At 38.9% G+C, this 25,944-nt stretch overlaps 4 protein-coding genes across 5 annotated transcripts; 3 read left to right on the forward strand and 1 right to left on the reverse strand.

Annotated features, from left to right (window-relative positions):
• Positions 1-121: 121 nt before the first annotated feature.
• Positions 122-11,899, forward strand: Ptpmeg2 (Protein tyrosine phosphatase Meg2). The gene is made up of 10 exons (XM_043432683.1): positions 122-552; positions 3,443-3,676; positions 3,868-3,957; positions 4,042-4,182; positions 6,353-6,616; positions 6,951-7,339; positions 7,682-7,921; positions 8,087-8,237; positions 8,365-8,572; positions 8,813-11,899. Exons 1-10 carry the CDS (start codon positions 520-522, stop codon positions 9,040-9,042), a joined length of 1,980 nt encoding a protein of 659 aa, XP_043288618.1. The 5' UTR covers positions 122-519; the 3' UTR covers positions 9,043-11,899.
• Positions 11,900-12,725: 826 nt separating this feature from the next.
• Positions 12,726-18,995, forward strand: row (relative of woc). Its single transcript, XM_043432680.1, has 18 exons — positions 12,726-13,199; positions 13,367-13,516; positions 13,730-13,818; positions 13,919-13,988; positions 14,065-14,197; positions 14,276-14,349; positions 14,425-14,491; positions 14,601-14,738; positions 14,835-15,005; positions 15,122-15,615; positions 15,769-16,219; positions 16,431-16,837; positions 16,969-17,203; positions 17,329-17,501; positions 17,606-17,798; positions 17,882-18,098; positions 18,282-18,475; positions 18,554-18,995. The coding sequence occupies exons 2-18, from the start codon at positions 13,376-13,378 to the stop codon at positions 18,652-18,654; spliced, it is 3,348 nt and encodes a 1,115-aa protein (XP_043288615.1). The 5' UTR covers positions 12,726-13,199; positions 13,367-13,375; the 3' UTR covers positions 18,655-18,995.
• A 1,227-nt stretch (positions 18,996-20,222) lies between these two features.
• On the reverse strand, positions 20,223-21,548 carry Oda (Ornithine decarboxylase antizyme; the record flags this gene model as incomplete). The annotated part of the gene is made up of 4 exons (XM_043432696.1): positions 20,223-20,262; positions 20,376-20,539; positions 20,645-20,894; positions 21,417-21,548. Coding segments are annotated over 3 exons (498 nt in total), but the record flags the coding sequence as incomplete, so codon positions are not given.
• A 2,881-nt stretch (positions 21,549-24,429) lies between these two features.
• On the forward strand, positions 24,430-25,889 carry LOC122418461 (chromatin complexes subunit BAP18). Of its 2 annotated transcripts, none has more exons than XM_043432694.1 (4): positions 24,430-24,685; positions 24,845-24,953; positions 25,224-25,322; positions 25,465-25,889. In XM_043432694.1, the coding sequence occupies exons 2-4, from the start codon at positions 24,919-24,921 to the stop codon at positions 25,727-25,729; spliced, it is 399 nt and encodes a 132-aa protein (XP_043288629.1). In that variant the 5' UTR covers positions 24,430-24,685; positions 24,845-24,918; the 3' UTR covers positions 25,730-25,889. The 2 variants fall into 2 exon arrangements, with proteins under 2 accessions (XP_043288629.1, XP_043288628.1); XM_043432693.1 differs by having other exon boundaries at positions 24,862-24,953.
• Positions 25,890-25,944: the final 55 nt, after the last annotated feature.

The following is a 25,944-nucleotide window of genomic DNA, read 5'->3' on the forward strand; positions in this document are numbered from 1 at the left end:
TATGAAAACCTTTCAGCTCTGTCGGCAACGATTTCTCTAATAATCGCAAGATGACGCCACCACGAAATTTCAAGAAAGGTCATAGGACGGCTCGTCTTGTCGGGATTTTTTTGGTGTGTAGTTCAGGGACAAAACTAATCGAAGAACTCGAACAAGTGTGTTGTCTGTCACGTATGAGGGAACACACAGCGTGGTTGTCGTTTCATCGAGACATGATACTCAATTTTTTTTCTACTCACGCATTACGTACGAAATTTATTAGCCAAATAAATCGAGCTCTTGCTCCTTTTTGATTTTTTTGGCGAACTGACGCTTCTTCATGTGTGTGCTTGTGTTTGCGTTTGCATGCGTGTGTCAATCGTACTCTTGACACTTTTGACGACCAATCTGTCATGATAAACGTCAAGTTTTTATCGTAATAAAATAAACAACAAATAACTTGTGCTTTGGAAAACAAGGAGAGCGAGAGAGACCCAGCTATATTTATAGTTTCGGCGTGTTTTCGTGTGTTGATCCAAGATGGCTGCCGCGTTAACCGTCGAACAAGAACAAGTAAGTGGATTTTTCTTAATCTTTTGTTTTCCTCGACCACCTGTCAACGCTATTATCAAATATGCAGGTTACAGATTTTCTTATCTCTTCCTTAATCTTTTGTTTTTCACTTTTCGCATCTTGTTTTTTTTTTATCTTTTTATTAGTGTTGCAAATGTTGCTCCTGCCGGATTCGATGTATATAGAATTTTTCGTACACTACAAACACACACATACGTACAGTGCGTGAAATTGACAATGAAATCTTTATTTAACCTCAATCTTATTGATTTTGTTAACCCGTCACCACTTTTCTATGTCTGCTCAAACTTGGATATTTTCATTCGTAACCTTTTGTTTATACTTTTTTTTTCTACGTATTTCCCTTTTCCATTCATTTACTCATTTCCGCCATCCTAATTTCGCGTTCGATCAGTTTATCCTCTTTGCGTCACTCATTTGACGCAATTTTTGTTCCCAGAACTCGCCGGATCATCACTTTGAATTTTAATTGGCTATATTAATTTTTATTTATATTCGTTAGAATAGCGATTTAGCGAAAATAATTTTTTCAGTGATCATTCAGGATTTCTTTCATGTTAAATTTAACCTACGTGATTTTGACAGCTTTCTATTCAATTGTCCCAACAATTTATTGTCAATTATTAAACGATTTCTAGGGCGAAAAAATGACTCACTGATACCCTTGTAAATTTTTTCATCAACAATAAACGAAAAATTCGACAAATTTATTATGATTATTGAAAAATCGAATGAGTATCGAAATAAGGAGAAAATTCGCTGAATCAAACACAAGATAAATTCCACGAAATTGATCCCCTTCGATCATAAATAAAAGTATGAATTCATTCATATTCTCAGGAACAATAAAAAATAATTGAATTAACATAGAATCATCGGTTGGACAATTTACTATGAAATACGATTGAATAAGAGTTACATTAAAAAATGACGATCGATCGTGCGTGGGTCTGATGGTTCTTATAATAATAATAAAAAAGCAAACTGAAAGAAACCACGAGGAGGAGAGAAAATGCGCGTGGGTATAAATCACGACACATCGTGAATTGAAATTCCGTCTTTTTTTCATTCTCATCTTGTGCTTCATCTTCTTCGTTTTTTCGTCACTTTGTCGTGTGTGCGCGGCGTCACCGGAATCCCGCATTTATGCTGTCTATTCCTAAAAGGGGTGGGGTACCGGAAATATAATGTTGGGTGGGAAGAGAGAGAGAGAGAGAGAGAGAGAGAGAGAGAGAGACCGGAAGTAATGTCAGTATAATAGACTCGCTCCTATGTACACACATACAGGCCCATAAACCTCGAGAGAATCTTGACGCGAAGGATTGAGAAGTTTGAAGCCCTCAAGAATGTCGAACCATTTCTTATTTTGCTTTTCGATAACTATTCCATTGTTTCAATTGAATTTTCAAGAATTTTTCACAAACTTGTCCCTCTCGAGTCGAAACTTGGTCGCGAATAAAGGCGTTCGCGTTACCATCAACATTTCGTATATACGACTCGACGGAACAACAATATTACGGATATACTTTTGTCCCCACATTTTTCCCACTTTGTCTACCGCTCCGGCACGCATACCTATACGTCACACGTGACGCGGGCCATGCGCGATCCTCCGCTTCGTGACAGCTGACAGCTCAGTCTGTTGCTGGCCACAGCGCCGCTTCTTACCCAGCTACAGATATATATTTGGGGTTATATTTTTGCTAGAATAATAAAGCGCTGAACGAGTGTACGTAAAATTCATTGATTGGCTAGTCATTTATTTGATGACCACTGAAACTGTCGGCATTTCTTGAAATATCAGTAAGAAATAATGTCAAATTTATGCAGGAAGAAAAATGCATGTTTTTCGAAATTAGTGCTCCACTGCTCCACATAAACGTGATTGCAGAATTTCTTGTAAGGGGTGTCCAAAAAGTCACAGCTGAAAATCCCCAAGCTCGAAAGCCCTCGAAATCCTCGATCGAAAAGTCCTTAGCCGTTTTTCTCTGCGATTCACCGTTTTCGAGATATTCTCGGTACAAAATAACGCGAAATTCGAGTATACCGGGTGTCCGAAAAGTCACAGCTGAAAATCCCCGAGCTCGACAGCCCTCGAAATCCTCGATCGAAAAGTCCTTAGTCGTTTTCCTCTACGGTTGACCGTTTTCGAGATATTCTCGGTACAAAATAACGCGAAATTCGATATACCGGGTGTCCGAAAAGTCACAGCTGAAAATCCCCAGGCTCGACAGCCCTCGAAATCCTCGATCGAAAAGTCCTTAGTCGTTTTCCTCTACGGTTGACCGTTTTCGAGATATTCTCGGTACAAAATAACGCGAAATTCGAGTATACCGGGTGTCCGAAAAGTCACAGCTGAAAATCCCCAGGCTCGACAGCCCTCGAAATCCTCGATCGAAAAGTCCTTAGTCGTTTTTCTCCGAGACTCATAATTCCGGCGATAATGATCGATAGAAAACTAGTAATTTTCCAAAATCGCTAAAAACCGTTGATTTTAGAACTCATCAAGCTTTTTCAGTCCCTCCGCTCGAGGTTCGACTTCTCGGACACCCTGTACACGTGTATTTTATAGACACGAGAGGCTGGACCGGATTACCGGCGTTTAAACTATTTAAAGCCCGCAGCCAACTGATTGCTTTTGCGTGTGTCATTCTGTGTACTTCACTCCGATGTTAGCACACTCATCTATATCTATGTACATATATTTAGAGCGACCGTAAATTCTGCAAGTGAATTTATCAAAGATTTCGAAAAAACGAGCAGTTTTGCAAAAATATGCTTCGGTTTTTTTAAATTTTTCAATGATAAAATGAGCTGGACCGATTAAAGGGAACTTTTTAATTATTTTTCTCTCTTTCCACGATTGCAGGCTACTAAAGAATTTATAGAAGCGGTTAACAAGTGTCGAGCCGGAAGAAGAGCGGGTCCGGTGTCTTGGAGCACCGCCGTTAAGTTTCTAACAGCAAGAAAATTCGAGGTTTCAAGGGCTTTGGCCCTTTACGAGCAGCACGAAGCGACGAGGAGGCGGGAGGGTTTGGCGCTACTTTATCCGAGCCAAGAGCCACTTCTCAGCGAGCTGCGAACCGGAAAATTCACCGTTTTGGTGAGCTCTATTTTTATCAAAAAGCAAACAAGTTAATACTGTTCGTCGTAGGTTGGTTCGATGGGAAAACTTTTTTTTGCTCGTTCTTGTTGGTGTTGAAATTGAAATTCCGAGCTTTTACGTTCCCGTCGGCCACGTTCAATTGACAAATGAAAATTAACGAAAAGAAACGAATCCGCCTTTAAATTTAGCCATCGAGGGACGCGACGGGCGCAGCGATCGCGATATTCACCGCACATTTGCATCTGCCGCAAAACACAACGCACCAAACGACTCTGCAGGTTCGTTCGACTAAAAAGAGTAGCAGAAACGAAGCAAAATATCCATCTCGAACGAAATAATTTTATTCAAATTTCTCCAAACAGGGTGTCGTGTATCAATTGGACGCAGCACTGGAGAGTGTCGAGACCCAGAAGCACGGATTGGTCTTTATCTATGACATGTCCGACAGTAAATATCAGAACTTCGATTACGATCTGTCGCAAAAAATTCTCACGCTGCTGAAGGTAAAAACAATAATTCTCGTTATTCTCCCACTCCTCGCCCTCTCCGGAGCATCGACATTAGAAACAGCAAAGAGAAAAAATAATAAAAACTGTTCGAACCACAAATTCATAATGGGAGTAAAAAATCCTCGTTCCCCTCCTCCCACGCAGCCTTAATTCACCTTCTCGGTCTTCCTCCGCTCGAACTCTGAACTATTCTCTCGAACGATCCCATAAAAAACTGTATTTCTCCACGAGGAACAATCATTTTTTACTTTTTATATCCCACGAGAAGAAGACTCGAGCTTCCGAGTTGAATTTCATGCTAAACTCAAAATTTATGAGCAAACGTTGCTAAATAAATAAAGAATAATAATAACGACATATAATAATAACGACTTTTGCTCCGACACGTAAAATTTGTTTGCACCCCTGCCCACAGATAGCAGCACAAACACTCGCTTGGCCGGCAGAGAGGGTTGCAGGGGGTGGTGTGAGACGAGGGGTGCTTCGGAGGGGTTGAAATCCCCCGTGTTGCGTAGCTGTAGGGGTTGAAAGGGGAGAGTGGAGGGAACATGCGCAAAGGAGAGGTCAGAAACGTCAGGAGGGGAGAGCCCGAGTTCAGTAATCGTTCGCGGCCCTTTGCGGCACGTTGCCCTCAGCGCCGAATTTATTTCTTTTCCTTTTTTTATACTTTCAAGCTAAAAGTGTTGCGAAGCCCTGAGGAATAACGAAGGTAGCTCCGTTAGGAATTTCCGCTTTTTATTTCGGAGTCGAAAAGCTCGATTTTACAGTTTTCCAGTTTTTTCTCGAGTGTCTTTCGAGAGTCGATTTTTTTCGTTACTTTTCTCTCGAACTGGACGGCGCTTCTGTACTCGAGCAAACTCGAGGGATGAATCCTCTCGTGCTGCTCTTGTTTTTCGCGTCCCAGCTGTTTTTCCCTCCCTCGACCACTTACAAGGGCTCACGCTAATCGAGCCTTATCGATTGAACTTTGAGAGTCTCGTGCCGCCGTCTTCGTACAAAAAGTACGTACGTCGAGGAAACACCGCTAAACGACTGAAATTTCTAAAAACACCGAGGACGATGAGGACTTTTATTTTCTTACCATTTTTATCTGATCCATCAACTTTTTTCGCGGCCCTTTAGTGCAAATTTTTTTTTCACTTTTCACAAGGGTTTTTTTTTATCCCTCTAAATTCACAAAAAATTTCCCTCTTTTCCCCCCTCTTTTTGGGGTCTTTCAATCAACTTCTGAATTTTTGACGTTTTTTTCCGATGCTCCTCGCTCGTTGCGGCGATTGCATCGTTGCTGCGGTATTTCCGCCATCCGACCGTGAGGCGGCGCAGGATGGCTTTTTTCTTCCCCCTTTTTCGCCCCCTCCAGGAGAAGTGACGTTGCGACAATTTGTCGAGGCATTAATTCGCCTCTCCGATTTTCCGAGCTCCCAGTTTTTCAGCGTCGATAAAGAATTTTGATTTTACCATTTCCCGAGGCTCCCTCTCTCCTCCAGCCCCTCCCCTCCACGGGGAAAGGGTCGAAAGACACTCGGAGGGGTCCGGAAATCGGACAGGGGCGGCTAACCCCCAAATGTCAATCAGCCATAATTAGTTTTCGCTTTGTTCTTGCTTCTCTTGTCTGCTTTCTTTCTCTTCGAGCAACTACATTGATGCACCGAGCAATTTTCGAATTGAGATCCTCTTCCATTGCATGATTCAATTAGTCCAAATTTTTAATCACAAACTCAATTATCTCTTCGTCCACTGCCCATTGGATGCCAACATTTATTCAGTTATTTTTGAACTTGTGGAACAAATCAAATTTTTTAATGACGCTGAAGTTTCCAACGTTGGAGTCCAACGAAATGATCTAAAAAAACTCTCAAATAATTGCAGTAAATCTCCACTTTTCTTCCCTGTCGAATTTCCAATTCGTTATTTTTTAAGCCACATCAGTAATTCGTAAAATAAAAAAATAATTAATTATTAATCTTTTTTTCGTTCATTTCATTGAACTCCAACGTTGCACACTTCAAATTCGTATTTCTTACCCAAATTCAATTTTGTTCCTCTTGCTAAAGAGGATAAAAATGAAAACGAAAAAAAGGAATGGGAATTTGAAAAACTAACACTTCTGACTCGAGATGAAAATGACAATTTTGTCTTAATGTTTATCTTTTTCTATTTTCAGGGTGGCTATCCAGCAAAATTAAAAAAAGTACTGATAGTAACGGCCCCGCTTTGGTTCAAGGCCCCCTTCAAAATATTGCGACTTTTCGTCCGTGAAAAATTACGCGACAGAGTGTTCACGGTGTCCATACCACAGTTGACGCTTCACATACCCAGGGAATCGTTACCACGACGTTTAGGTGGCACCTTGGAGGTGCGACATGAAGCGTGGCTGCTCCACTGTCTCAAGTCCATGACGAATCGTAGTGGAGGTGAACTCTGCGAGGTAAAATAGTCTTTGAATTCCGTTATTGACAGCTGACAGCTGTCAAGAGCTTCGACAAAGCCCAGTAGACCGAAAAAGGACAAAATCAGTAAGCAAATAATTGAGCTTCCTAAGACCGAACCTCAGAATCGTTGTTCGACGTTAGCACCTGTCAAAACGACAACGAAAACGTGATTTCACTTCGTGCAAACCTCGATCGACTGAAACAGTTAATAAAAAATCAGCAAACTCAAGAGTCTTCCGAAAGAATGAGTTAAACACCAGAAAAGTCTCGACTGTCAAAATTTTACAAAAACTGTCAAAATAAAGTTTTTTCTTTCAATTGCAACAACAGGTTACCCCAAGAGTGGGTAGTCCTCTATCGCCCACATCGAAGAGCCAAACAATAAGCGAAAACCCGGTGGAAACACCGGCGAGTAATCCGACGAGTCCTGTCAACGAGAAGCACAAAGGAAAAAATGGGGTTGTCAATATCGGCGACATCGAGATAACGAACGGTGACACGTGGATCGGAAGCGATGAAGCACCCTCGCCCGTACAGCCACCCTCCTCTGCCAGCTCCGGCTTCAGTGACGATGACAGCCTCCACGGAGACGTCGGCCTGCAGGCTGTCACGATGGAACAACTTATCGAGGCCATTCACTCCCGAGGCCGGGCTGGTCTTGTCGCCGATTACGTTGAAATCAAACAACGACCGCCCGACGGTTCATTCAACAATGCCAAGTACGTTGCCGACGAAAGAAGCACATTTTCAACAGTTTTTTTCATCGGGCTTCACCTTCGTTTTCGATTATTCTCAATTTCCTTTGGAGCAAAGAAAGTTGTATCGAAGGCAGTGAAAATATTTGAAAAACACGATAAAAAAAATCATTTCTCATATTCGATCAAAGTTTATCGGATACTAATACGAAAAAGTTGATATTTTTGTGAATTTTGCAATTTCTGTAAAAAAAAATTGGCTACTTTCCTGTCTAATTCATGTCAGTAGAATCATGAGGCTGTAAATCATTCGTGAAAAATGCATTTTTTCATACTCGTAGCATTGAAAATATCTTCGTTTTTCAGACTCCGACCGAACCAATCGAAGAATCGTTACACGGACGTTCTCTGTTACGATCACACGCGAGTGTGCTTGTCGCAGATCGACGGTGACGCAACCTCCGATTACATAAACGCGAATTTCGTCGATGGTTATAAGCAAAAAAACGCTTTTATCAGTACGCAAGGACCGTTGCCAAAAACTTGCGGTGATTTTTGGCGAATGATATGGGAACAACAGACTCTCGTTGTCGTTATGACCACGAGGTGAGCCAAAAGCAGAGAAAATTCATTATTTTTTATCAACGAAAAAAAAATTCATTCATTTAATAATTCGTCTGTTTATCATCAATTTCTGCTGTAACACAATTTCAAATACCAAATAATAATCACTCTTTTATCAATCATCAATAAATCGATCGTTCATTTCAGAGTTGTGGAACGTGGTCGAACAAAATGTGCCCAATATTGGGGCCCCGAGCCTAGGGACGAAGTTTCGGCTGGTAATTTCACCGTGACGACTCTCGAGGTCGAAACGAATCCAGATTATACGATATCCATGTTACTCCTCACGAATAAGAAGGTAAAATACTCAGAAAATATAACATCGGAAGTAAGAAGTTTGATGGAAAGGACACGAAAATCTTCCAAGATGAAAATATGACAAAAAAAAACGAAAAAAAAGTTTTCATTTTTCCTTTTTATTCCAGACTGAAGAGACTAGAGAAGTTTGTCACATGTTGTACACAGCCTGGCCGGATTACGGTGTCCCCCAATCGGCCAAGGCATTATTACAGTTCCTGTCTCTAGTCAGGCAACAACAAAACAAATTATTGGCGAATCGCGGTGACACGTGGGCCGGACATCCTCGTGGTCCGCCAATAGTGGTCCACTGTAGCGCCGGTATCGGAAGAACAGGTAAAAAAAGTCGAAAAATCTATTCCACCGAATCGAATTTTAAAGAACAATAGAAGAAGCGATAAAAAAAAAAGTAAAAAAAATCGAATGAAGGGAGGTTATTTGCCTTGGCAAATAACGTTGATTCGAGCGAAAGTTTCTGAAATTTCTCAAAAACTGAGGCTAACGAACCAGAAAAAGAAGAAAATATTGACAATTTTCATGTTCCGTTGAAATAAAACCTTGAAAATTTCGCTGCAGGAACATTTTGCACGCTGGACATTTGCATATCCCGATTGGAGGACACGGGCACCGTTGATATTCGCGGGACAGTCGAGCGAATAAGGGCGCAGCGTGCACACAGTATTCAAATGCCGGATCAGTATGTATTTTGCCATCGAGCGCTGGCCGAATACGCTCTCTCGCGAGGTATCCTGAACACGCAGCATCTTGCCATGTTGCCACCGACCGTCGAAGAGGACTCCGATTAGGTTTACTCCAAATTTTCGTTGAATTAGAAATTTATATATATTATATATATTTTTTGTGTGCATATATAGATAAATGAATAAATAAATGAATAGATAATAAGTGAAGAAAGCATAAATGGATAAATATAAGCATATTTATATTTTCATTTTATTTATTCAATTTTTTATTTGCATAAACGAATGAATAAATAAATAAATATTGATGTATATATTTATTATTTAACAATGATATAAATATATGCTTGATAACATTAATATTTATAAAAAAAAAAACTATTCATTTATTTATTGATTTATGATCGAATATATACGCACAAAAAAATCACTACAGATTCCCGACGAATAAATAGAGCGCGCGTATTAGTTTTTCATACTTTTCTTCTCCGGAGAATACGAAAAGAGCAAAAGGCAACTCTGATGTTTAACCGAGCGCAAAAGGCTATAGAAAAATCTATTGAAATCCGGGAAACTTTCGCTTCCTACGAAGATAGTAGACATTGGAACGGAAGTTGATGGGGGGCAAAGAATTTTCGAATATCGAAAAACTACACTTTTGTATCGAATTTTGTGTGTACGTGTGCATGTGCGTGTGCGTGCGTGAATCTCGATGTTCAGAGAGAAAGGAAATAATCATGAAGAAAATGAAAAGTAACGACGAGAAGGAAAGTGAGAGGGAGAGATAAAGAGAATTTTAAAAACGAATATTTGTTTCTAGTCTCGCGAAAATATTTCGAAAATTTCAAAATTTCGATTAAAAATATAAAAAATCTCGCACTGTTCGCACGTGGAGGGAGATATTTAACGTAGATCATAATTTTGTCCAGCGCAATCTCTTCCGATCGGACGGAGGGTAAGAGAAAAATGATGAATCGGAAACTTAATTGTACGTTCAAACGATCTATTACGAGCTCGCTATATATTTAAATATGCATAAATAGTATTATTTTTCATACAAATATGAACAATAATATTATGTATGGTGACACAATATAAATGAGTATTTTTTGGTGAGCGGAGACTTCGGATTTGGCTCTCCATTGCTCGAGACATCGACTCAAAGAAATGAAAGAAAAAAAACACGAACACACACTCAAAAACAATCGCAGAAATACAAATAGTTACTAAAAACTAAGGAAACGAAGGCAACGTAAGAAACGGGCAAGTGGTTCCCACTCTACAATCTAAAACGCTTTTCATTCTTCCACTGAAATGAAAAAAAAAAAAAACAAAAAAACAAAAAAACAAGAAAAGAAACGTTTACTATTCGCTCTAGAAACAAACTGAAGAAGAAAATTAAATGGAAAATTCGTACGAATGTATAAACGAGAGAATAAGAGAGACGGAGAGAGAGAGCAAGAGGGGCAGGGGAGAGAGGAATGAAATCGAATTACCGTAAATCCATAGATTTTGCAATTTTAGAAACGTTTAAGGATAATATTGTAAAGAACAAGAAGAAAAACATAATTTTTCATCTTACCTCGATGTTTAGCTCTCTAAGCCTTTTTTAGTTTTCTTTTCCCATGAAAGAACGCTGCTCTTTTTTCCCTCGGACGGCGAAATGGCGCAAATTCGAACAATCGGTCGTGAAGAAAACATTTATCGTTTCATTTTCAAATGTGCAATGGCATTTTGATTGGAAAGAAAAACACTGAAAAAGGAGAGAGAAAAAAAATACAAAAAAAATACGTGTATGAATCGTCGCCATTTCTCAAATAATGAATGTCGAAAATATCACTGTAATCCATAAATTATGTTCTATGTGAGACTGTGGAAAAAAGGAAGAAGGAAGTGAGGAAAGCTAGGGAAACGTCGCTGCGTTTTCTGAACTCGAGCAGATAGCTCTGTTCAAACTTTTACTGATTTTTTATACCTTTTTTTCATTCTATATGAAACAACAGTAGAACAACTACAAACGACCGAGAAAAAACGATCAATTAATTACTTTCTTGATATTTGACATGCACAAATGATGAAAAGTCACTTTTTCAAAAAAAGTTTTTTACTCTTTCTTTTTCTTCTTTACTGATTGAATCATGATTTTTACACCCGTCAATTAAAGCAAGGGAGTATGTGGTCCGCAAACACACAAGGGCATTCACACAAAATTTTATCGACCAATCAAATTTATGATCGTTACACATTTTTTTGTTAACGGGTTGTGTGTAGTATTGAAAAACTGAATTATTATTATTAATACTATTGTATTATTATTATTAATATTATTAAGATCATTATTATTTTGGGTAAGAGTCTCAGTTTATCCGATGTTCGCACAGTAGGAAGAAAAAGTAATAATAATGCTCGCCTGTGCTCGTCTCTACCAAAAAGTATGAATTAATTTAAAAAATAGTTTCCGCCGATACAAGTTGAGCGATTTTGAAAGAATGGGGAAACGAGAAAGATAAGTGAAATAAAATATAATGGTAATTCATGTTTTTCCGCCAATTACTGTAAAAAGTGAATAATGATAAATATGGAAAATTGGTTTTGAACGACTCAAAGTCGAATGTGCAGAAAAAAAGAGAAAAATTAATTGTTTTCATCACATTTATGTATATGTAAATTTTCTTTTTGGTCAGAGTAATTTTAGACAAAGACTGTGTTCTCAAAAATGTACGGGAGATAAACTCGAAAAATTTTGGTGAACTGATAATCGAAATAGGAATTTGAAGAATTTGGAATTATATTGTGAATGAGGGACTTTGAAAATTTAGGTTTTTGGAAAATATTGTGGGAAAAGAGGGGAGAGATTTTGAAAAAAAAAACATGTGGAAAATTGTATATACCATGACCTTGAATTATTGTCGCACTTGTATCTAATTAATAATTATTTAATATATTGCAGATATAAATGGTATGAGAGTTCTTATTTATGTTTTTCTGTATTATTTTTTTGTTAACTTTTTTAATTTTTAGGCTAGAGTTCCACCAAGTATTTTTTATTTCTTTTTTTGAATTCTGGATGCTACAAATCAAAAATTATCTTTTAATCTTTGATGGAATTTCGAATCATTCTGTTTGACGTTTTTTCTTGGACAAGTTCGCGGAGTTGTGCCAAATTAGGCGCGAAGTTGTTCAACTGTTCAACGACTTTTAAGGTCATTAAGATGATCTATCACTTGCGTGAGTGCGAGAGAGACAACTGCAAAATGGTTGCACAGTTTATACTCGGACATCCTTGATTTTTTTAGAAAAATAAAAGTTACACCTTATTCGCTGATAAAATGTGAATAGCATGTAACTCATATTTTCTCTCAAATATCAACCTCCTCGGAACAAAACGTGCAGAAGGATTTTCAAATGGAGGGAGACAGTGTACTCCCAGAAACCTAAAAATAATTTTTTATTTTTTATCATTTTTTAAGGGCTTTGGACTCCATCTCGCGTCCATGCTGCCTCGCCGATAAAGAAGTTCTTTATCGACTAACAATATTCATTATTATACATTTTTATACATTCGTTGTTACATTTTCTTTTTATTTCAGTCGCATACATTTTCGACCTTACAAATGTGTTGTCAATTTTATTAAGTTTTTCTCCTTAAATTAAAAAATAACAATACTAGCCCATTGCCGTGGCGACATCCGGGTTTAACATTTGAAACTAAACCTTGGACGTTGGTTGATAGATTCTTTTTCGGAAAATCTCCACCACCCCCCGCCAGTCCATGACAGCACTCCCTCGCGGAAGTTAATAAAATTAAACCCGACGCAAAATTCTCGAGTAAATCTAACCTCGAAAAAAAATCTCTCAATCTCCGCCTGGGGTTTCCGCTGTGTTCTTTCGTGTGTCGTGTATTTTTTTCTTCCCCCGGATCCCCCGGATTCGCATCACTTAGCCGGGTCCAGTGGAATCGAGTCATTGAACTGAAACCGCTTGATTGCAGTTCCGGAAAGGAGTGAGCATGTTCGTTACCGGGTGAAATATGAAATAACGCGAGAACGGAGGGAATATCATCATAGGTCATAGAGGAGGAGGCGATCAGTGATTCGTGGCCCTAGACGCCTCGCGCTCTCTTCAGCTTTCTCGCTCATCCGTTTGTGTATACGCGTATATGTGCGCACTGTGAACAACAATCCTCGTTTGTTTTGTACCGTTTTTACAACACCACGGTAACTACTCTCGGCAGTGTTGATGTTATCGAGGATCAAAACCAGGTAAGAAAAATGAGGTTATGAAAATTCGCCTCTTTTGCTCCGGAAAAAACAACTTCTTAATTTCCAACTGATTTGATCAAAAATCAAATTCCGATTTTCAAATTTACTGTTCCATTGCGTTCGTTTATTACTTCTCCCTCAAATTGATTTTCGCTTCTACACATTAGAGCACAAAGATGTCAAAAGGAAGACTGATTACACGCTCTGTCACGAGTACCCGGCCCGTCGACATGACTCTCAATCTTGACTGTATTGAGGATTCCCTCAGCGAAGCGCAACAAATGACAAGAATGAAAATCAAGGAAAACTATGACAAAGTAAGTTCGGCGGGATTTTACAAAGATTTTAATATTGAACACAAATTGCAATGTCTAGAGCATGTCTCCTGGATTTTTGTTGACAGTTCTGAAGGTCGCAGTGTGAATAATCTCCTTTGAAATTTGACAGTTGTCTAAATATTTTTCTCTGTAATCATTGTGGCTTGTTCTCTTTCATTGTTCTCTCAACTTTTTGTCTCAAAACCAAAATAGGTTGTCGCCAAACTAGACGAAATGGTGAAGGAACACGGCGCTCAGAAAGTTTGCCAAGCAGGACTAGTGAGCGGTTATCATTACACACTGTAAGAAGAAAATTTATCAGTTGCAACTCCCAAAATAGACGGTCAATCGTTTTTCGGTATCAAGTGTTTAAAAAATTTTACTTCTTTCTATTTTCTACAGTCCTGGCACAAAGAAAACACTCATGCCAATGAGCCATCAACAGGGGATTCCCCTGAACGTCGTTAGCAACGTTAGTAAATCATGGCTCAATTGATATTTTCATCTCGTACAAGATTGTTGACGAACCAAAAATATTTTTTTCACAGAATCAACAGAAAAATCAGGCGATTAAAGTGAATGTTATGAACAATGCACAAAACAGCTCAGGTCAGGGGAATATTCAACTTCTTATGAACCCAAGAATTTTATTGGGAACAGTTGCTCCATCCGGAACTCAAGGTCATTGATCTGTGAATTGGCTAATAAAAACCGAGGAATGATCAATTTAATTTATCTTTTATGTCAATATCGCTACAGGTGTGACAACAACAACGACCGCGTCCTCAATTCCAACGGCACAAGTTTCTTCTGTGATGAATCAGCCCGACAATGTAAAAGTTGCAATGAAAACTTCATTTTCATAGATTCATTGTCTTGTTTTTATATACATTGAACATCTTTTACAGGCATCGAGGAATCGATCAGTGAAAAACGCTGGTGGTACCTCGACGCACGTGGTTGCGACTAACAAAGGTAAAAAAAACGCGATTCTCAGGGCAATTTGTCAATGGAAAATTATAAATTGATTGATAAAACAGTACAATTTGATGATTTTCAATCGAATACTGTTTGAAAATTTTAGTCAGTTCGGCTCCGCAAAGTGGTGGGACTTTGAGAGTTAAAAATGTAAATAAGCCTCCGGTTCAGGTTCACAATACAACCATTTGGCCATCGGAACAAACGAGCACCGGTGGCATTGCTGTTGGTAGTAAAAACGCAGGTAAGCTCAAAATATTGGAAACACAAATGATTTTTAATCTTCGATAGATGAAAAAAATCGTAAATAACTTGCACTTTCTCATTGTGTCCTTTTCAGCCGCAGATCAAATAGAGGAATCGAAGAAAAATTTGCCAGACGGTCGGGAAGTAACGTTCAACAAATTGAACGGTGGACGCACCTTTCCCTCGTTGGTGGTAGTTGCTCGCACTCATTTACGTACTAAGGACATATCGAGCCAAGTCTCACAAAAGGAACGTTCTGATTTAGGTATTCGAAGAAAGTCGAAATTCAAATATTCGGCTCATTTTCGATTGTCGATAATAATGAAAAAATTGAGTTGAATTGATTGATTGATTCGCCAATTAAAAGTCACTAAATTACAGATTTACGTGTGAAAAGTGTGTTGATGTACTCGGCAACAAAGTTCGCAGAGTGGTTGATCCAGCGCGGTTTAGTGCGATCAGAGCAATATTGTCCGATGCACAGTACAGGATCGCAGAAAATGAAATTAAAGCTGGGAATGTACAGCGATTCCTCGGGGACATTTCCATACTCGGGAGGTTACGTTTGGATCTCGAGTTGTTGTCCAGATCGTTTCGTTTCGGTTTTCAACGGTTCTCTTTTCCAAGGATCTCCTCACGTACCGAGTGTTATATTGAAACTCATCTATCACTGGGCTTGTCAAACTAACGTCCAAAATGTTATTTCGTGGGTCAAAGTCTCCAATGTTTATGTGAAAAATTTTTATAGCAATTTAAGAAGCGTTTGCACCGCTGCTGTTCACGATAAAGCCACTATGATGGGCGGCAAAAATTCGATGATTCAAGTCGGCGTTATCAGCCTTGGCACCACCTCTCAAGATGGCAATTTACGACAGGTTCAATATTTTTTTTATTTCGATTACATCAATTTTGCCAAATACTCACGATAATTAATTTAAAAAAAAAACATCAAATTCTTGATTCCTTCGAACAAAATTATCTTTTCGCACATTTTATTAACAAATGCGTTTTTTCCTTTATATTTCCAGGTGAAAGTCGAAGTTTTAGGTGTTTTGAATCCCGAAACATCAGAAATAAGGTTACGAGCGTGCGAGCCACTGTACGATGGTGATCGCTCGTTCAAGCGTCGCTTCAACAACATTCTTTATCCGTTAAAAGAGTGGGTTCACAAGGACTCTAAAATAATAACGGATTACACGGTAGACAGAAGCACGCTGCAAGAAATGGGCTTCACTCAAGTCGTCCAATCGGCGTTCAGCGATCAAAATCCCCGTAACATGAAGAGCAACTATCACATGATGGAATACCTGCGAAAAATCGTTCCCCGCATGTTCCAAAACACGCTCAGTTTGTTAAGCAGACAAATGATACAACAATTTTTGGACGAACTCGTGTGGCGAGAAATGTTCGGTGCCACCGCCACACGTGCTTTTGATAATATTATTCTTCACATTGCTGAACAAACTAGAATCGATTCTCGTAAGTTTCTACACTCATTTGGAAATCCGATCATCGAAAAAAAAGTTGAAAATTATTTTAATGAATTTATCTCAATTAAATTTTCTCTAAATTGATTTTTTAATTTGAATATTTCATCAATAGAATTACTAAATTTGAATTTTTCACGATCGAAGTCTTTCGTTGATGAAATTTGAATTTTGGTTAATAAAGGGCTTAATTTTTGTAACAGCTGACTGTTTGCTCGATCGTTTGGCAAAAATATCGGCGAATCCGTTCAAGGATTGGTCGTATTCCCCCCGAACGAGTACAGGAGCAATAATAACAACGTCAGTCGGTACACCGATCCCCCAGGTTTTGAGCCAGCAAGGGCCCCGTGGAATTCAAACGACGATCGAGAACTCCAGACGGTCGGTCACGAGCCCCATCGGATCGCAATTTAAACCTGGACCGAGACGCGGAAAAAAGAGACCCACGAATTCAGCGCCCAGCCCCGAGCCGGATATCAAACGTTCCAACAATATTCCCGAAACCCTCAAATTCGAGGGACAAATTCACCTCGAGAAATTTTATTACGCGACTATGGAAAGCGACAAAAGCTTGCTGAGCAAAGAAACCAAAACTTGCTGCGCCTTCAAGGTGAAAGATTTTTCTTTTTTCAATGACTTTCTTGTTTCGAGAGATTTTGTGGGATCAAATGCTAAGAAATATTGAAATTAAGGAACTAGACGAGGTTATAAAACATTAAATTAAACATTTTCTATTTCCAGTGTTTCCTCTGCCCTGCGATGATGAGATGCAACACCGAAGTAATGGCCCACATGATAAGTCATGTGCCAGCTCGGGTTCCCGACCAGCAGGAATCTCCAGTTTGCCAATACTGCTGCGCCGCCTTCTCCTCTAAACATCAAATGGTTACTCACGTTTCCGAAACGCACACGAAATTCGGACAGAGCGACGGTGATGCTATGGTCGTTTGTGCAATTTGCGAGCAAAAATTCTTCGGTGAGCTCAATCGAACTCTGTTCATTGATCAATCCCATAAAATATTTGAGCGTTTCATCTCGTGATTAATTAATCGAACGTTTTGTTCAGTTACTTATAACAATTATTATTGAACGATTTTTTAGGAAACGACGGAGCTTTGTTGGTCAATCATTTGGGCACAATGCACTGTCCTTCCGAAATGCCTTATCGTTGCGAAAGCTGCAACTACCGAACCTCCAGCCACAAGGATGTGATCGATCACTTTTACAAAGTGCACGAAAAAGGCGAAGGTCTCCAGTGTCCATACTGTCTGAAGGTGAGAATTCTGCAGTTGGATGAAAATCAAAAAATGTGTGGAAACATATTTCTCAATGAAAAAATCATTTAATTCGACGAAACTAAAAAAAATCTCGTCCAAAGGTCATCCAATTCATAGTCGATGGACGAGCAAACTCTTCGAACGTCCACGCGTATCTGTTGCACATGCAACGACACATTGTCAGGAGGGAACAAGGCCGAGGAAACAAATGCTCGAGATGCTGTTTATGGTTCAATCAAAGAAGCTCTCTGAAGAATCATCTCGAAGAGCTCCATCAAACTGTGACCGGACCAAGTAAACTTTTTTTATTCTATCGGAAATTTTGTCTCCGAGCATTTTTTCCCTACTCTAAACTCGATGATTTTTTCCTGCTTCAGGAGTAACGCCCTGCTCGAAAGTCAGCACAGGCATCATGATATCGAGACACAGACTCGTCAACACTAAACGCAACGATATCGAAAGCCCGCCGCCGGAATTCCTCGAGGACGAGAAGTTCACCAAATGGAACGACGGGCCCATTTCTATTACCGTTGCCAACGAAAATCTCAGCTGTCAGGAATGCGAAGAGGATATCAACGAACCCGATCATTATCCGTAATTTTTCAATAATCAATTTCAAATATCTCCAGAAACGGTTTTCCACATTTCTCTGAATTAAATTTTTCCAAATTTCTACTGAAGTTTCTTTTATTTTTATTCGGTTTTTCGCGTGAATAATTCAAATAATGAAAATAAAGTTCGTCATTCTAGAAAAATGTGAAATTTTCGAATTTTCAGGGGAGAGCAACGTTGTCAGCAGTGTCGTTACGTGACATGTTGTTGGCGAGCATTCAAGGAGCATCAGCGTCAAATTCACAACGAGCGTCCGATGACGAGCCTGGTCGTTCCATCGCCGTTGATAAATATTCCGCTTGAGAAGAGAATGAGTTGTTCCTGCGGCAAGTTTTCGACGGACGATGGCAATTCGTTGGGTACGTATAACGGGGAGAATTTTCCGGAGGATGAGAAAAGAATGTTGACAGAAGAACGGGAATTTTGGCCTCTTTCAGCGAACCATTTGATCAAGTGCGAACGAGGATCAGCCTATCCGAGCGAGGAGCAGCAATCGGGGATGCTGGACAGTCTCGGGCTCGTGCCGAAGAGTACATAACAGAAAGTACGTTAAAATCCCGGGTTAAAGCGAGTTAAAACAAGGGTACGAAAGACTTTGATAGGAAAAAAGGTGCAAAAATTCAATTCGGATTCTTTCCTCGATTCTGGAAAGGCTAAAAGCAACAAAGTGCTTGCGTGCAGCGGTAAATTTGTCTCGACCGTACGGCATAAAAAAATCATGGTTTAGAGATGTTTGAACTCTCGAAATCTTTCCTTCCGGGCCAGAGAGCAAGCGAGCGAGCGTCGGAATTCCCGTGTGGAAATGATTCAAAAAAATTTTTATTTAGCAATTACTTTCTTTATATATTTACGAAATAATAAATGTAGCATACAAGATTATCGGTGCTCGGTGTTTTGGTCTCCTGATTTATCATTATTTATCCTTTTATCGATTAAGGATTCATTTTGTTGTGTTTGTATCTCCGATAAACCGGTCAAAAACGTGAAGGAATTTATTTATGTTTATTTTGCCTTTTTCCCCAACGAAACTATAATAAAGACAGAAAAAAATGTGGAATCTTGATTTGTTTTTTCTTTTCTTTTTTTTTTTATATCGTCCATTATTAACTGATACACCGAAACACTCGGATTTTCACTTAAAACTAATTTAATCTACGTAGGTAATGTGTGTTTCTCATAATTAGTGACCTACTGCATTTTTTTTGTTTTTTTATAATTTTTTCATTTTTTTTTACATTTTTTCCATTTTTTTTCACTGTTTCGCACGCAATCAACACTGAGTCACGATTTCATTATCGACGTTGCTACGGGCTTTGAACGATTGGGAATTCGCCGTTTTTTTATCGTTATTTAGTCTAGAGAAACGAACAACGTACAATATAATACATGAATATATTGAATTTGCAATAAAACGGGAATCTGGAAAGTTGGAAAAAAGGAAAAACGACATTTCGATCGTTATTCCCCGTCCAGAATCGAATTTGCAAATGATCGTATTAATAACGAAGAGATAAAAGTACTAAAAAATAATACTAAATTGAAACTTAGGAGTAATGTTTTTGTTAATAGAAATTGGAACGTTTTTTTTATACTTTTTTTTGGCTTTCCCAATCTGCCACGATCCAAGCTCGGAGAAACGTCGATAAAAAATGTTTCGTAGATCGATAATTGGCGAGAAAGATATTGACTATTTTCCTCGACGATTATCGAGCCAGAAATATCACGAGGGAGATCTTTTCTTAAGTGTTTGTGGAATAGAAGCTTGGCTTATGCGATTAAGAAGAGTGTGACACTTCGTACAAGAGAATTAATCGTTAACCGTATGATTTTTTTTTGTTTTTCTTGAAGCATTTTAAAGTAACGAGCCCTACTTTTTTCGACTATTCGTTCTTCGTCACGCGTCAACGTTGTTGCCTCCCGATTTTTGAGTTTGATTAGCTGCCACCAAAAAATGGCGGCTTTTATCTCCTTGTTTCAGAACAAATTGCAAAGTAAATGAAAAGAAATTGCTGCTTGGCAGTTTTCACAAAATAATCGACTTTGAAAACTGCAGCTTAAGGCGCGTGCAGCTAAATGAAAATTCATTGAAGTTTAAGCACGGTTTTCCTTTCCTTCTGTTTTGTGTGGCCGGTGTGTGATGGAATAACTGCAAAACGTAACGAAACTTTATTCAGAATTATCGACGGAATTCTATTTTACATTAAAAAATACACAAAAAATCAAAATCAATTGGAAGTCGTGATGAAAAATCGCAAATACCTGTTTTTATATCAAATCGAGAGGACAACGACGTTCGAGATTGAGGAATTACTCAACGGCGTAGAGCATGTAAAGGTTGCCAGAATCACAACCCGGTGGAACGAGTGCGTGATTCGGTGGCAGAATCGAGAATCCCAGAAACATGAAAGTACGAACGAGCATAGCTGAAAGAAGCGTCAACAAAAAAACGTCAAATTTTTCATTTTCTCACAAAAATTACAAAAACCAATTCCTCCGTCAAATCCCTCCCTTCCATTCAAAAAACTCACCTCGGTCAGTACGATCTTTTCGGAGACAAACGACGATGTTGTTACATTGGAGCGTCTCCTCGGCGTATTCCAGAAGGGAAACAAATCCCTCCTTGGAACCCTCCGGCAAAAGACAACTCGGTACTCGAATGTAAAGTGTACCACGCCATATTAGTGTTTCCCACTCAACCGAAGTGCTCTCGGTCAAGTGCAACGTAAAAAGTAAACGTAGAGACTCGTTGCTTCTTACGGCTTTTATTAATTCATCCTCCTGCAATCGTAACAAAAACATTTCATTTTTTTAATAACCTTCACAAAAATAGAAAAAAAATTATGATCATCCATTGATCCAATGAAGCTGATTCATCATTCACTGATTCTACGAGATTCATAATCCACGAGTTTCATCAATTTATCAAAATCTCAATGAAATTTATCGTTTCCAACTTTTCCACTAAAGCAACGATCGACAATCACTAACGAATTCCTCAAATTAAAAAATTATTCAGAAAAATCAATAAGAATTCGAAGTTTTTAGATAAAAGTACGAAAAACGTGAAAATAAGTCAAAATCCAAAAAAAAAAACGAGTCCAGAGCGTGACTCTAGCAATTTTTCAAGTTGGGAAAATTCGAAAGAGGTTAGTACTGGAATGGGTCACCGTTTGGGATTTTTTGGCTCTTCGAAGAGTCTCGAAACAATACGAACATTATTAGTGGGAGAGTGGCTCGTGGACGTTAAGAAGGAACATCGATAATGAACTAAAGTGAATAAAATGGAAAATAAAAATTTACCTGTACAATGTGTGAGCTCACAGAGAGCTGACTCTGCTTAATCCCCACGCCGCGGCTCTCTGCGTTGACTGCGGATACAGACAATGCGGCATGGGGCGCATCAGGACCACCACAGAGGCCCCACACCCAGCGTTATGGAATAGCATTGTTGTTCGCCCGAAACTTCTTCCAAAGATTCCTCCATGCTCTTGTTGTACAACATTTCACTTGAAAAGGTTTTTTTCTCATTATTACGGGTTGGTGGTTCGGTGGAAGGAGAAAAACGGTGTTAAGCGCGAAGGGACGAGTTTTAAGAAAAATTTGGAAAAATCGATCGGAAAAGTCGAGCAATAAATAATCGAGATGCCGATTCGTTCGTTCGGTTTCGTCGTTTTCTGGAAGTTTTGTAATATTTTTTTTGGAATATTGTACCGGGATCGTGGGCTCATCGTGTTTTTTGATCTTCTCCGAAAATGTCAAAAGAAACTGAACGAAGCGCCGAGCTCGTTACGAGTTGTTCGACGAGGAAAAATTGACGAAAAAATCTACGATCTAAGATTTTCTGCGTCGCAAAAACCGGCTTCGGAATGGGCAAAATATCAAACTGTCGAATTTTCACCGGGTCTCGATGCTTTTTATGCCGAGGAGAAAGAAGGAGAGAGTGAGAAAGTCGCGGCAAGTGCGCACGAAACGGATAATCGGGGGATTCTTGGGACTCGATCCAAACAAACAGTGCACTGGCGCTCGGCCAAACTCGTGTTTTGATCATCCTTTTCGTTATTTATTTTCTCTCTTAAACAGTCATCCACACGTTTCCTATAGTTTGTCGTTTACGAAATATTTGGCCGGACTCGCCATAAAAATGATCGCATTGCTTATCGTGATTATTAAATCCATTAGTTTTCGGTTTTCCTCATTATTTCATTCCGTTACGCCATCTAACGCGGTTTCGTCACAACTGTTTTTTCGAATGGGTACAATTGTAAAAAATTTTTTCGACCGATCAACGCGGAAGATTCTTTTGTTAGGTTATTACGCATTTTCTTCCCCGTAAAATCGTAACGAGATTCCGATTAAAAATCGATTCCATCATTCTGAACTTTCGAGCCGAAAATTTATCGCGAAAATCAAAATCTTCGTTTCCTAACCTCACAAATCGTTTCGTTACTTATTAAACTTGTACTTTTCAGTAATTCATCGTTCATTGAAAATTCATCTCGATCAAGCGAACGAGATAGACGTTCGGAAATCATAAAGATCGATTAATAGGGTCGATACGGGTTAATTTGCAAGTTCACAAAAGTTATCAGTAAAAAAAACATCGAAAAAGTGACATTTTCAATTTACGCGTATATTGAGGTCACGGAGCATGTATCTCAATTAGCTGAAAGTCTGGAGCTCGTGTTTCAACGTTTCGAGGTCACGACTCTGATAAGCGGAGAAAAAATGCGACTCAGAGAGTGAAAACAAAAGTAAAATGTTACTTTTTGTTCCTAACTGTACAGAGACGTGGTTTGTTGTGTGTGCATGCTCGATACTCGCGCGCATATCTCGAAATGCAGACAAATAGGAATAAATATGTATAGATGAGCATAAAATGTTGGTGATTGATAAGAAGTTCTCTAATGGCCGTTTTCTCCGGCGCGGTTCAAACTCGGTTCAATTTTTTTCATATAGTTTCGAGATAGGATGAACCGAGTTTAAACTCGGATTAACGTTGGAGAAAACGGGCTTGAAATTTGATAACGGAGGGAGATAAAACTGATAAATTATCTCGAAAAATAAGAAAAAACAGCTTCGTAACGTTCGATCTTGCACGATCTTCAATTTTTCCGGCACTTTTAACGTATATTTGAAAAAAACGTTTCAGATTAAAATTTCTTTGCTCCGACGTAATTCGGAAGAAGAAAATTGGACAGCGGTCGTCCTTTTACAAAATTTTTGGATAGGAAAGGGAAAAGTCCAGAGATTCGAAAGAAAAAAAAATTTCTGATGTATATGACAGTCAGAAATGTAGAATAAAAATGAACGAAAACGAGGAGCTTTGCACAATTTCATCATTTTTTTTCGTAACGTCGTGTTTATTAATTTTCCGAGGCTGCGGAGGTCAATTGTCTCCAACCCATGGTTCAACTCCAATTATAAGCGCGCGTGTATACGTGAGAGAGTGTCTGCGTGTTATGCACGAATCGATTGATTCAACCTTCCTAACGGGTAACGGGACTACGGTTTCATTCTCACGCAAGAAACAGGAAATATTCGAAACTTTTTTGTATCGAGGAAGTTATCGATTTTTCTATTTTTTCAATAAATGCCAACAATATCGAACGAAAACAAAAAGAAAATATAGCGGAGAAATGAATTGTTGTTCCTAGTCCATAGAGGATTCTGTCGATTCGTTACAGCGAGTAAAAATAATAATCATATTCAACAATCGAAAGGATCAGGCTTAAAATCGATAATGAAAGGACGATTTGGTTAAATAAATTCTTAACAAAGTAACGATATACAAAATGGCGTCCTCGCGAGACAAAAATGGCGCAGTATTCTCGTGGCGAGAATGTTTTCTTTACAATTGATTTACATTGTTCCAGCGCCTTATTTTACTCACCAATTACTTGATATTAAACTCGGCATTTCGTCGTTTTTACTAATCTTCCAATTACTCAGCGACATGCGACTAATACTCATACTTCTTTTTTCGTAAAATCTTGACAAACGTTGAAAAACTTGTTCCAAACGAAATTTCGCTCGTGAGCGATTAGGGTGTATATATGACGAGAAAACGACACGTCAAACCAAGACAGCTGCTGAATATAGACTGAGGCAGGGGGTGACACTCAACTCGCTTATTTGGCACCTCCCAAAACGAGTGTGATTGGTCGAACGTTTCGGGAACTCGGTTTTTATTACCAACCACATAAAACATCCATACATAAAAGTGTACTGAACAATGGCCCCGATGATGCGGTTTGGTGGGTTTGGTACCAGTGGCCAGGCTAGAATCACGGATCAGAACGTGAGGCTAGTCAAAAAGAGAAGAAGAAGAAGAAGTGTAGAGACCGTGGTATAGGGCGCAAAATTATATTTCAATACTTGAGCGCCGCTTTTAGCGCCTCCGGCTGTGCATCGTTCAAAGGTTTTGTTATTGTTTAAATTATTAAAGGATTTTATTCCTCCCAGAAAATTGATGTCTCGCAGCCGAATTTTTCGTCCTCTATTCAATAAATAAATTAAAGTATTAAAGGTGGACATTTGTCGCGATTATGGACCCTGGAAGTGGAAGGAAGGTTAGAGGTTATGTTTTCGTTTGTTTTTGTTTTCAAGCGGCGAATTATTAAAAATGTTTTATGTGCTTATTTAAGCGCTTCAAGAAATTATGATATCCAAAATTTAATGAATGCGCGGATTCTATGATCTGAAATTCGTATTCGATTTATTCCTTTCAGAAATAATATGGTTTCAGGTTGGAGAAATCTTTGCTGCTGCCGGTGCAGCTTTCAATCAGTTGGGAGAACTCACCATGCAATTGCATCCAACTACGGATTCACCTGCTGGGTAAAATTTCTTTTTTTGTATACTAATCAGTACTTTCGACTCAACTTCAATACAATCAACTCTATCAGCATCCCGTTGGAAACCCATTAAGAATTCCCTCATCTATAACTAAAGTCAACTATCGAAATTTTCTGCTTCGTAATACACCAAATTAATCTACATGATTAAAGTTCTACAAAATTGAGTAACACAAAGTTCCTGATTTTTTAAGCATGGTGCGCATTACAACAAAGAAATATTTTTGATATTCTCACATATTGTGCCCAACAGTAAATGGACTGACGAGGAAATTGAGATGCTGAGACAAACAGTAAAGACATTCGGCGAAGACTTGAACAAATTAAGCCAGCACATCAAGGGAAGAACGGTGTAAGTTGAATGAGAATGAGAGAAAAACAGAAACTGTACAGAACGAAAAACATTGAATATGGAAGGCGCTCAATTTCTGCGTCAGCATTTCTGGACTGTCTGAGTTTAATTTGAAGCTTGTCGATTTGACTATCAATTCCAGCTCGCAAATTCGTTCAACTTTGAAGAAAAAAGCTTTCGAAGAAGCTGGGGTACCCATGAGGAATCCGTCGACTCCGGTTGGCCAGGCTAAGCAACAGTCACAACCAACAGTGGCTACAGGAAATCAAGGACTTATGGGGAAATCAGCCGAAGTGACTTTGAACATGCTCAATGCTCCTGAATCCGAAGTTGACGTTGAGGGATTGCACGAAGAGTGCCAAGTCAAACTAGAATTCGAAGGTGCCACCGAGGAAGTCGCTTCGTAATAATCAGATTTCTGATTCTCTCTCTCTCTCTCATTCAACTCTCTCTCCGCTCTCATCACTGAATTGCTCTTATTAGCAATTTGGTTTGAGAACCACAACGATAAATTGTACATGTATCATTGTATTTTATTACTCGAATAGATACGTTGTAAGTAAAATATAAGGGCGTTTTTTTTTTTGGATTTGCGCAATTTTTTTTTATTCATTCATAACCA

The sequence above is a fragment of the Venturia canescens genome, chromosome 11 (genome assembly GCF_019457755.1).
Source record: "Venturia canescens isolate UGA chromosome 11, ASM1945775v1, whole genome shotgun sequence".
Taxonomy (NCBI): Eukaryota; Metazoa; Arthropoda; class Insecta; order Hymenoptera; family Ichneumonidae; genus Venturia; species Venturia canescens.

Coding starts and splice junctions, on each gene's coding strand:
- LOC122418461 (XM_043432693.1), top strand. CDS start 24,662: ATGGACCCTGGAAGTGGAAGGAAG. Junction 24,686..24,861: donor ACCCTGGAAGTGGAAGGAAG/GTTAGAGGTTAT, acceptor ATATGGTTTCAG/GTTGGAGAAATCTTTGCTGC. Junction 25,323..25,464: donor CACATCAAGGGAAGAACGGT/GTAAGTTGAATG, acceptor TATCAATTCCAG/CTCGCAAATTCGTTCAACTT.
- row (XM_043432680.1), top strand. CDS start 13,376: ATGTCAAAAGGAAGACTGATTACACGCTCTGTCACGAGTACCCGGCCC. Junction 16,838..16,968: donor AAACTTGCTGCGCCTTCAAG/GTGAAAGATTTT, acceptor TTCTATTTCCAG/TGTTTCCTCTGCCCTGCGAT. Junction 17,799..17,881: donor TCAAACTGTGACCGGACCAA/GTAAACTTTTTT, acceptor TTCCTGCTTCAG/GAGTAACGCCCTGCTCGAAA.
- Ptpmeg2 (XM_043432683.1), top strand. CDS start 520: ATGGCTGCCGCGTTAACCGTCGAACAAGAACAA. Junction 7,340..7,681: donor GGTTCATTCAACAATGCCAA/GTACGTTGCCGA, acceptor TTCGTTTTTCAG/ACTCCGACCGAACCAATCGA. Junction 8,238..8,364: donor TACTCCTCACGAATAAGAAG/GTAAAATACTCA, acceptor TTTTTATTCCAG/ACTGAAGAGACTAGAGAAGT.